Source organism: Micrasema longulum, unplaced genomic scaffold (assembly GCF_059751315.1).
Source record: "Micrasema longulum isolate JH-2025_06_02 unplaced genomic scaffold, ASM5975131v1 h1tg000554l, whole genome shotgun sequence".
Classification (NCBI taxonomy): Eukaryota; Metazoa; Arthropoda; class Insecta; order Trichoptera; family Brachycentridae; genus Micrasema; species Micrasema longulum.
Genome location: NW_028277750.1, coordinates 155,037 through 167,158, shown reverse-complemented (window position 1 = coordinate 167,158; position 12,122 = coordinate 155,037). Strand labels below are relative to the sequence as shown.

At 32.1% G+C, this 12,122-nt stretch overlaps 1 protein-coding gene across 3 annotated transcripts in view; it reads right to left on the bottom strand.

Moving 5' to 3' along the window:
• Itpr (Inositol 1,4,5,-trisphosphate receptor) overlaps positions 1-12,122 on the bottom strand; it is a 151,510-nt gene that overhangs the window by 101,971 nt on the left and 37,417 nt on the right. For all 3 annotated transcript variants that reach the window (XM_088228019.1, XM_088228020.1, XM_088228021.1), the window contains exons 7-14: positions 11,594-11,706; positions 8,264-8,380; positions 6,968-7,081; positions 6,605-6,717; positions 5,461-5,595; positions 3,369-3,453; positions 1,633-1,793; positions 1,180-1,345 (exon numbers count right to left, since the gene is read on the bottom strand). In XM_088228019.1, coding sequence (XP_088084145.1) covers positions 1,180-1,345; positions 1,633-1,793; positions 3,369-3,453; positions 5,461-5,595; positions 6,605-6,717; positions 6,968-7,081; positions 8,264-8,380; positions 11,594-11,706 — 1,004 coding nt within the window. The remainder of the gene's footprint in view (positions 1-1,179; positions 1,346-1,632; positions 1,794-3,368; positions 3,454-5,460; positions 5,596-6,604; positions 6,718-6,967; positions 7,082-8,263; positions 8,381-11,593; positions 11,707-12,122) is intronic.

Sequence of the window (12,122 nt, the reverse complement as noted above, 5' to 3'; positions counted from 1 at the left end):
AAATGAACAATACGTAATTAATTACAAAAACATGTTTTTAAAAAAAAGCACAAGGTCTAACATATTGTTCATAACAACAATAGTAAACAAAGTAGAGATGAAAATAATCGACTAAATTTACTAATCGAACGATTAGTAATTGAATGAATCATTCATTTCCGGTATACCATAGACAATAGATACAGAAATTTATTCAAAGACAAACTCCGTTTTTCGGGAGAAACATCCATGCTTTGGGAATGCTAGGTACTTTTTTTCCTTTATAAGAAAGAGCCTTCTACCAAAATGTGATAACATTGGCCAAAAACAAGTTATGTAGATTTACAAATAAAAATTAAAAACAACACAAATAGAAAGGAATAACAATATGAACACAAGCAAAAAACGATACCTACATTGTATGAAAACTTCAAGTTAGTTACATTCTAGAATATTTTCAAATGTTTTGAATTTTTATTTTACTTAAACTAATAATATAATATGAAAAACAGAATTCACATTCTAATACGGATTTTATTTCTAGAAAGCCGGGACGTGAATACGAAAAAAGTCGTGTGTTTATTGTAAATAACCCTAATAAAAAGGTAATACAAAAAATTTTTTTTTTTAAAACAATTTAATACAAAAAAAACAAAAGCATTTTTTTTTAACCATGACGTGTGCCAGATCCCAGCGCCCATTACGTCATAAAGAATTAGTTGGCGATGAAAGTAGTCGGCGTAAAGCTCACCCATTGGTCTATTTGTAGTCGAATGAATTTTACGCACGCCTATTGGTCTATTTGCATTCGATAAAATTCATTCGACTACATTACTGCATTCGGGCTTTCATTCAACTGAATTAAGTAATTGAATGTAGTCGACTACTTTCATCGCTAAAACAAAGATAAATAAGTCACTAATACACATTATGATGCATATTTAGAGAGGAAAGTTAGTAATCCCCGTATGGAAAAGATCCACCTCTCTCGGCAGGCTGTTCAACAGACCAATCATCCTCTAGAGGTGATCTAGGGTGAGGTGGATGTATGACTTAAACAAAGATGCGGCACAACTTCTACAAGTTGCAAATTGGAAAACGATGGCCGAGGAAAGGCGGAGTTGGAGGTGAAAGTTGAAGGAGGTCAAAGCTCGATTTGGGCTGTAGCGCCAATGAAGAATTATACAATGTGAATTTTACCTGCAGAATTATAAAGATTTGCTTCAGAATGTACTGCTCTCTCAGTAGTTTCTGGCGATCTCTGTTTGGGTTCACAACGACAAGCTCTAGAGCCTCGGCTTTGTTTGGTTCGTTCTCGAAGCCTGCGATGAAGTAGACAATGTCTTGAAGAAGATATGTCAAAGCTCTGAAATCAGTATGAAAAAATCAATGTACAGTATAGTCTCTTTAATTCAAACAATTCAAAACCTTGCCAGTTCGGTTTAACGAATTACTGAAATAGGAAACATAAAAAGAAGAAGAATAACAGGAAAAAAAATCTTAAAGGCAGCATTAAATCTTCATCTCCTCTTTCAGCTAACTTCTTCCAATTCTTAGTTTCTTATTTCTTTATGTAACAGAGTATCGGAATATACCACATTCGCTGTGCCAACACAGTGACGATGATGGTGCAAAATCCAGATTATAACTTACTTTCTTTCGTGGTGGTTGATGGCTCCCTTGCATATCTTGGAGGACATCGAAGACAAAACTTTACACGCGTCGTTGGCAAAATCCAGATCACGCACCTCCGAGGGCGACACCGAGATTATGGCAAACGCTTCCTTGTCTTCTTTCTTCAGAGAACAACCGACCTAGAAACGCGACAGTGGTATTGTGGGACATAGTTATTTATTATTACGAGGAGAACGTATTTCCGGGCTTAAAAACTTAAAAGAGTGATCGACAAATTACAACAGAGATGCAAAACATTTTAGAAAAGGAAAGGGTTAGTAACATTTGGACAGTATTCATGAATAGAACAAGAAATGGCTTCTCACACTCAATGCTAATAAATATACAGTTCTTTACATTGGCTCGAAAAACCCCGAAATTATATATAGTCTAAATGGTGTAGATTTGAAAGCTGCATAACAACAAAAAGACCTCGGAATAACAATAACAGATGATTTAAAATGGGAATGTCGCATATTAAACATGACAAAAAATCCAATCCAATTATCTATTTGATAAAAAAGCCTCCTTTTATATAACACCAAATATGCAACTAAAAATATACAAATCCTATATCAGACCGACTCTCGAATACAGGTTACAGATATGGGTCCCTATTTTATTAAGGGTACCAACTTGTTGGAAAGAGCCCAAAGACGAGCTACCAAGTTGTCGCCAAGCCTGTAATGGCTTCCATATGTGGAGAGACTGAAAACTCTCGGTCTCACAACTCTGCAAGAACGGCGTGACCTGATAGACATACAAGATACTCAATAGTCACTTTAGCTGCCCAAATTTGGATCCCATGTTCAAGGTTAAACAAGATGATAGTTTTCGAGGCCACAGTCTCAGGCTGGAGAAAACCAGATTCAATCTTAATCCACGGAAGCATTTCCTGAGCAGTAGGGTTGTTGATGGTTGGAATAAGCTGCCACAAGAGCTGATCTCAACGTGTGGTCTCGATGGGTTCAAAAATGGACTAGATTTGTTTAGAAAAAGTTAAACTGCGCCAACAACTAACGTTTGTTAAAATAGATTTAAGCGTATCAGCTTTAAGCTGCTCGCTTAAAATTAATATAATAATAATAATAATTTCGCAGGGTAATTACTCATTATCATCATCATTCCCTTTCCGCACCTAATGGTGCATAGGGCACTGCATTGGTACACCAATCGCAGCGTATCTTGATCATTTTTGTTACATGAAGGTAAGATGATCAGTCTTACGCTTCAGGTGCCAGTCCAGGGACTATGAAATATTCTAGTGTAAAAACACCCTTTCAAATAATATTTCGTATCAACCATGTCGGGAATCGAACCCGAGACCTCTTGCATGGTAGACAAATACACTGACCATTACACCATGAGGGTAATTACTACAACTAGGTAACTCCAAAATCAGCATTTGTGAGTTACTCAATAAATACTTATTTTTTTATCCTCCTCCATAAATCCTACAAATAGACAAGTCGTGCAATAGACAAGTTGATTATTTGATGTCGTTCAAAGTAGTTACTTTTTTTAATTTTTTTATAGATTTTCAAAAAACCTTGCCGTACAATTTAATGCTCTAATTATTACTACGCGTAAGAAAGCATTTTTTAAAATCAAATTCCCCGCGATTTAATAAAATGTTTGACCACAAAGCTAATACTTTAAATAATTATGTATTATTTTATTTGCAAGACGTAAACAAATAAATGAGAATCACATACCTTCGACATAACCGGCTTTTCTTCGTCCTTATCGATGGGTATAGATGTGGAATGCACCCATGTATGCGTGCAAATGTGATGTAACCTAAAAATACAAAATTCACATTTTACTTAGGACAGAAACCTATTTTACTCAATCCGAGAATCCTACATATAATATTTATGTTGACCAAAAATGGTCAACTGTATGCACGTTGAATTTTTCTGGCAAAAGCAAAACACGAGTTATTTTTAAATACGTGTATTTAGAAATTTAACACTTATATAGGGTCACAGATTTCTAAAACATCATAACTTTTGAAGCAAATTTCAATATATAATAATGATTTATATATATTTTTTGTATTTATTAAAATTTTTTTGTTTTTTTACAATATACATAAGAGGTAAAACAGAGTATACAAAAAATAAAGGATAATTACATAGCAATAAAATACATATTAACAGTAAAAATAATAAACAAAAACTCCCACAAAGGCATGGCCTGTTCGTGGGTATACAAGAAATGTTTATGAATTTTTGCTCCTTTAATAAATAAACAGGTATAATATTTTTTATTATTAAGAGAAAAGAAAATATTCTATACAAGATTATAAGGCACTTTTTTTACTTTATAGTGATTAAAAAAGGAAATAGAAAATACAAAAACAAACATAATAATATTCCTGTTGTTTTGATAATAATAGTACATATTAAAATAGTGTATTTGGGACTTCTAATGCTTTGTGCAATTTAATTTTATTTTTACATCTGAGCATGTTTTTCATTCTTTATTTCAATTCTTAACTTTTTATTACTCTTACAAATTTTCTTCATTTTTAATATTATTTCCATTTGTAAATACTCACTACAAACTACAAACTTTAATATAACTTTTTTTAACTTAAATTTTAATTTTTAAACAACTTTCTTTTTTTTTCCTTCTCTTTTTTATACTTTCATAATTAATCTTACATATAATTGCTTTATAATATGGAAACTTCACTGGTCCATTAGAGTTAAGACTAATTGTGTAAAATATTAAACTTTGTAACTGTACTGTATGTTTCCTAAATAAAAGAAAATAAAAAAAAATAATAAAAAGAAAAAAAGTGGACTATAGATTTTTATTTTAACATTTAAAAAAAAAGCATTTATATGACAAAAGTGAACTTAAGAGTTTTCTTCGCGTATAAATTAGTTTATTGCAATAATTTCTGACTCTACTTCAAGACTCTCAAGGTTTACCCTCTAAGGTACAGATACCTGTGCATTGTTAGCGTGTTATTAGGGAGAAATTAGTTATGGAATTAATTAGTTTTGTCATTTATCAATAAGAATTTTGCTGATGAAATATTTTTTTTTCCAGATAGAAAGTAGCTTGTGTCTATTATATATATATATAGTTGGATAATTTATAAAGCGCCATTTTTGTGAAAATCACCTCAAGGGCGCTGTACAATTAATAAATATCCCAGTACGTCTTGCAGCTACAGAGCGCATGGACGGTTGGGATTCTAGTTCCTCGTTTTCAATTAAGATCAATCAAAAATTATAATAGATAGGAGCTAGATTACAGGACGTCTTGCAGCTACAGAGCGCATAGACAGTTAGAAATTTAGCCCCCATTTACACATTTTAAAAATTGACAAATAAATTTAGTGTATTACAAAATAATAATAATATGAATAGTAAAAAGGAGTAAGATTACAACACGCCTTGCTGCTACTAAGCGCATAGACGATTGGAATTCTAGACCCCGTTTACAAAATTAAGGTATTTTAAAGTTGATATATTAAAGCTAGATAACCAATCATCGTGCAGCTACAAAGCGCATGGATGAGAGGAATTCCAGCAAAGTTAAAACAATATCAATAAATTTATAAAAAATAGAGTATAAGTAGTAGTAAACAGGTCAAGTGTTGCAGGCAACTATTGCAGGCTACCATGAAAAAAATATGATGATCCGTTAATCTATGGCGACATAGCGCCGTCATTCTGTTCACAAATCCAAAATCCTACTACAAAACAATGAACAATAACCAATGGACCGAAAATTAATCTGTTAACCGTTTTTAATGTCTTTTGTTGTAATGGGAGCTTTATCGGTTACCTGACGTAGCTGCTTTGGGGTACTAAGGAATCGGCTCTGGTCATCGTTGTGGGGTCCAACTCAAACAGAGTCGCTATTTCTGAAGAAAATGCCACAGAAACCAGCTGGAAACTGGGGTCAGAACCGGCAATGTCGCTGGAAAAATACAATAAAAATACAGTAACATTTGTTTTAACAAAAACACATGCTGTGATGATTCGTTAAGGCGTCACAATTGTACGAAAAAAACATTTTTATATGTAAACTATATATGAGTTGATAAATATCAAACGCCAGTATGTCCACCCATTTATTTTATTTTTATATTTGTTTTACAAAATGTATAGAAAAAAAATATAACCATTTCAGTACTGTTCAAATTAAAGCATGTCCTCATTATTACAATAAAACACTATCAAAAAACTCTGTTTTAATTCAGAAGCTAGTAGGTCCACATGGACAGTAGGTCCACATGGACAGTAGGTCCAAATGGACACTGTGGTGGATCGTTGTGGACATACCTGCGTTTGATATTTATCAATTCATATGTAGGTATTATATTTTCTTTACTAACTTTGTAAAAAATTTTAAAATCTGTTATTGGTTCTGAGTTTATAGAATATATTTGTTGTTTATTATAAATATGTATGTCAATCTGTTTCTAAATAAAATAAAATAAATAAACATAATGTTTATTTTTTTAATTAATAAAATAGCAACAAGTTTATGATTTTTTTTTTAATTTCAGCCTTTTTACTACCTGATTGACTCTTAAAGCCCGCTGGCTCAAAAATATGTGCATTCGACGGTGGTGGGTCAGATAAGACCCAGTTTTAAAAGTAGCTTTTTAGGCTTTTTTACGGGTTTTTTATTATTATGTATTCATAAAAATATGTTCTGAATCAATAGAAAGGCGTTTGGTAAAGTTTTGTGAACGATTTTTCATGATTTTGTTTAGGAAAATTTACTTTTCATATATTCCATAATTTTCAATACTAGCGGGCCCAATCAGACCCATCTCCGGTGGGTATAAGTTAAATAATTGCGTACCTTATAAAAGAGCTGCTTGCTCATAACATCACTTTGATGTTCTGGATGAGAAATTAAAAAACCTTTTTTTTCCACACGTGTAGTTCTACCTACAAATAAATAAGTATTGACTTACGGAGTAGTAACTCCAGACTCCGCAGCCAAATAATGTCCGGTGGCCAGATGCTTAAACCGGAATAGTGAATTCCAATCCCCGGCTCCACCTCTACAAGGATCGTGTTGTACTACCTAGAAATAAACGTAATAAGCTTAAATTAGTTATAATAATTCATTGCGTAAAAATATATACATCAAACTAAACTAAAATTGTAAAATGTCTTCCTCTGTACGGGTTTTCCCAGTGTCAATTGAACTATACGATGTATTCTTGTGAAGTATTACATAAATTAATTAATTAAAAATAAACACTGTGTCACCCGCACCACCCCATACAATTACACTATACTGGCACAACAAAAAATGAAATAAATAATAATACCTCTATTTCCCAAAGAGCCTTACTGGAAGTGGCTGCCGTAGCACTAGACCGTCCCGTGGTCCTTAGAAACACATGCTGTTGCTTTTTGTACTCGTCCATTGTTAAAAACTTTTCCTAAAACACAAAATTCATCGATGTTTGAGTATGTCCAAATGCTCGCAGACTGGCTGGATTTCCTTCCTAGGGAGTTATTCATTTTTAAATTTATTTCAACAGAGAGGGAAAATATTTTTGAGAAGGGACAGGTCATAAGCCCTGTATATGCCTAGACTTCCATATTCCCTTCTCAAAAATGTTTTCCCTCTCTGTTGAAATAAATTTAAACACAAAATTCATATTTACTAACTAGATTTCATCACCTTCTGAAAATAGTGTTGGTCACAAAAACGGAATTTCTCACTAAAAAAATCTTACAGTATAGATCTAGTTCTCTTAAATAAATTAAGTGGATGAACACTTATGGTACAGGTATTAATATTATAGATTCATTAATTTCAAAATACCAGTAATAAAAAAACATTTTTTATTGCAGAATGTCAATCCAAGTCCAAATGAATTTTTTGGAAAATCCCATTTTTTTATATTGGAAGCAAAGATAGCAAACTCTCGTTTTGATGTTTTCGAGAAAAATAACAAAAACTGCTACACTAATGCCAAAGAGAATCTACATATTAGAAATGTTATTTTTACTGAACTTAAACTTTAAGATACTAATAAATTAGCTTTAATAAAAACACAAATTCAAAAAACTTAAAAAATATTTGCATGGCACGGCCATTTTGAAAATTTAAATCTCAATCCTGTCATTTGTCGAATAAAACGGCTGATGGATATTGCTATGTTTGCTTCCAAACACTATTTTCAAACCATGAGAAGTATGATTTTAAACTACATTTGCAACTCAACTCATGATTTTTATAAAAATAAAGTTGATAAACTACAGAATGACATCATAACCAAAAAAAATATTTTTTGGAGGTTGCTATCTTTGCTTCCAATGCCCTCAAGTATTTGACCAACGAAACTATATTCACCGAACGCCGACTAGGGAAGCAGTTGGGTCGGGGTAGAGGTTTGTAGAACGGTTGCTAGTCTGAGACTCGAGGGATTATCTCCATTTTAAAATAATGATGATTAATTATTTTTTTTAAAAAGGGAGTTTTAGAAAAAATAATTTGTAGGATTTTTTAAAAGGTTACCATGAAGTTTCATGGCCTGGCCCCGAACAGCGTGTATATGTTGTATAAAGCATTTCTCGTTAGCATTCGCGGGATTAAAACAAAAGAGAAAACTTACTTGCTCAGCGTGGAATAATCTGACCACGTCTCCTCCTTTTAGAATCTCTTCCTGATTCTCCCGATGCTCCATAAACAGGGTCACCTTCCAGCTAGTAGATGCGTTGACCACATTCACCTAAAAATATATATTAAAAACACAATCAGAAGTAATCAGGCAGGTGAAGAAATCAGTTCTGAGTGTGAAATAGAACCAGAGCTGGGAGTGCTCTGGACTCCATGGCTACTCTCAGGTAAACATATTAAAAAAGAATTCAAGATCTGTCTTGTTTTTTAAATTTAAATTTATTATTTTTAAAAACCCGTCAGGGTTATATTCTTATTAAGTAATTTGTTTTTATTATAATAAAATAAATAAAACAACTTTGTTTTTATTATAATAAAATAAATAAAACAACTTTGTTTTTAACCACTAATTTTTATTTTCCACTGACCGGTTTCAAAGTAAACAAGCTTCTTCGTCAAGGTTAACGTGACTAATGAATTGATTCCTTTTTTATTTTTATCATATTCACTAAATACTACGCGTAGACCCAATAAATCAAGTCTTTTTTTCTTACACGGGTGGTAATTTGATATCACTATTTTCGAAGTTAGACTATCTTTTTGGTACATTTTCAAGAAACTTTGCAGTACAATTCAATGCTCTAATTTTTACATAAGAAAATATTTTTTGTATCCAATTCCCCGTAGGGCTAAAGTTCCTCATTCCAACTGTCCGCACGCTCAATACCTGGAAGACTTGTAATCTAACTCGTATTTTTATTAAAAAATATTTTTTTTTTGTACATCGTACAATGTGAGCTTTGTGCATCAAAATGTCAAAAAGTGAAAAAATGTTAGTTGAACCCTTGTTGTTTTAAAGTCCGCGATATGACACTAGTTCTTTCGTCGCCCGTCTTACTTAGTGGCACTCCGCTCGGTGCTGTGTCAATTTACAGCATTGTTAATTTTTAGAAGAAAACAAAACGAACAGTGACTGTCACAAGGCGGTACAACATTTTCGTTGCAATATTACTGCGAAAATGTCTGATGAATGTCATTGTTTATTCACAAAAAAATATATATTAACGTTTCCCATTGCGTAAAAGAAAAAACTATTTTTGTGTACATAATGGGGAGTGACGTCTTATTTATTTATTTATTTATTAACGAACATTGTCCATGTATACAATTTATAAGGTTTAAATATTACAATAAAAGAATAGTTCAAAACATTAAAAAAAAAAGAAAAGAAACATTGACAAACATAAGGGACATAGAGACAAGATCTGGACTATTTATTTAGTGCTCGTTTAAATCGTTGTAAACTTAAACCAAAAAAGTCCAGATCTTGTCTTGAGTTAACAATACGACAAAGACGGGTCATTGGAGAATTAAGGCCATATATATATATATATATCTATAGTTGGATAATTTATATAGCGCCATTTTTGTGAAAATCACCTCAAGGGCGCTAGTTTGTTCTATGCTGATCGATGAACAGTACTTCATTGTTTCTCAATCTACGAGTCGGAATATTGAATTTTACTTGTCCCAGTAATAATGGAACATCGATTATACCATTTAGTATGCCGAACATATACATGGAGTCAATATTAGTTCTACGTTTGTGTAGACTAGAAATATTTAACATTGACTCTATTTCAGCATAAGAATAATTATCTCTCTCTAGTCCAAGCATCCACGCTATTTTTCGAAGCAAGCGATGTTGGACTGATTCAATGTGATTTATGCGATTGACATAGAATGGAGACCAGACCACGGAGGCATATTCTAGAAGAGGGCGAACAGTTGAGCAATAAAGAGTTTTGATTGAACGGACATTAGTAAAATCAGAGGATATTCTGTTAATGAAGCCAAGTAATTTCAGTGATTTATTTACTGTATTATCTATATGCTCGTTGTATGTCAGTTTATAGTCCAAAACAACTCCTAAATCTCTGATGGACTTGACTACATCAATTTTGGAGTTTTCTAATAGGTACTCGAAGGAAATTGGTTGTTTTGTTCTTCATTTTGTCTAACAATAATGTGTGAATATTTTCAGTATAAAACGTAAATTACAAAAAAAATATATGGTGTTTACAATCAGTGCTACACAAAAAAGTTTTTTTAAAGTTTTGCATATATGTACTGTATTAAAATAATAGAGAATATACCTACATATTTCGCGAAGTTATTCACTGTTGTTTAAGTTTAATTGGTGGATTATTGGTAATAATTATTTTGATTAAAAATAAGTATATATTCCGTCTACTGCTGTCAGCAGGTGAAGCGGAGAGATGATGTTGTATCAGTGGCGAATGGTGATTTTATTTACAGGTAAGCTATAAAAAAATATTGTATCTTACCTACATTGGAGGTACATAATATAATGTAAGTAATATATACTATAAATTGATATTTTTCTGTGGTTCTGTGTGATACAACAACTCTCATCCATGAAATCAACTCATACGATGTAACTTCGTGATATATTATATTATATAGATATATTATCCATTATTTTCATATATAATTCATTAAAAAATAAATAATAAATACCACTACGAATTCGATCGATATTAGGTATTCAATGGAAATGTCAACTGGCCGCATTGTTCTAGTGAATTATAGTGCTAAAAACGGCCGCGTGGAGCGCTATATGTCCTGCAATATGACGCATGAAAGTAATTATGGTCTTATGTCAAAAGTACCATCTCAAAGAAAAATAGTCCTTAAGAAATAATGTTTGAAATACTGTTTTCCAAATCAAGAATCTTCAAATAATGTGTGTAATCTGCAAGTTTAATCTAGGAGAAAAAACCCGCACTGGGGTTAATACATTCAAAATATAGTATACTTATTTGTATGAAAAAATAAGCTGAAATAATCGGCTAGTTTCTTGGCTCACCGCAGGCGCTGGGCGGGCTTTATTAAAATTTATATTTATATTAGGATAAAAATACAAATGGTGGAAATGATTTAAAATAAATGTTATTTATTTATTTGTTTTTCTGTAAATAAAGTTACAATAAAACATTATTATAGTTATTCAAATATAATGGTAAGCTGCGCATAATCGCTTCTATACACGGTTCGCCCCTGTGTTGTATTCACACAAAACCATAGAAAAAGAAGCCGTGTTTTTACTTTATTTTATTACTTATATGTATGTGTGTACATGCAGTAATAATTTAAAAAAATATAGCTTACCTATAAAAAAGTCACCGTTCACACTGAAGGGCAATATATGAATTTGTAAAGAAGGAAGAATGATGTATGGATAGGAAGAGAGTGCTTTAGGGATGTTATAATAATGTTCATAACGAGTTTGAAATAAATTTACCTCTTTGCAGCCAACATTATCTGGTAGATCGTGGTTGGCCGACACGTGTAAAACTTGCTGACCGGCATTCACAGGATTCAGGATTACTTTGTCACCAACAACAACATTATCACCTGGAAAAGAATAGGATTTAAAAATCAAAATATAATAATTAAATCATTAATTAAGGGGTAAAGTCACCCCAGAACTTTTTTCAAGACTTATTTTTTGCCTAAAAGATGCTTTAGAGTCTCAAAAACAAAACGAAAAAAGGTTTTACAAGTTGGAAAAATTCTGAAGAAGCCGTTTTCATGAGTTTACGTTTTCAGTTTTCTGGGTCATCGCTAACTGATGCTGCAAAAGCTGCTCAACAATATTTTAAGTCATCCAGGAAAGAAGAAGAAGAGGGCGATGTTAATTTGAAATGCCAAACGTATGGTGCTGGCATTACCGATTAAAGGTAAATTGAAATTTTCTATTGTTAAATCTAAAACTTTAAATGCATTTTTCTCCAAACAATATTTTGTTATCTGGCTGGATAAGTAACATA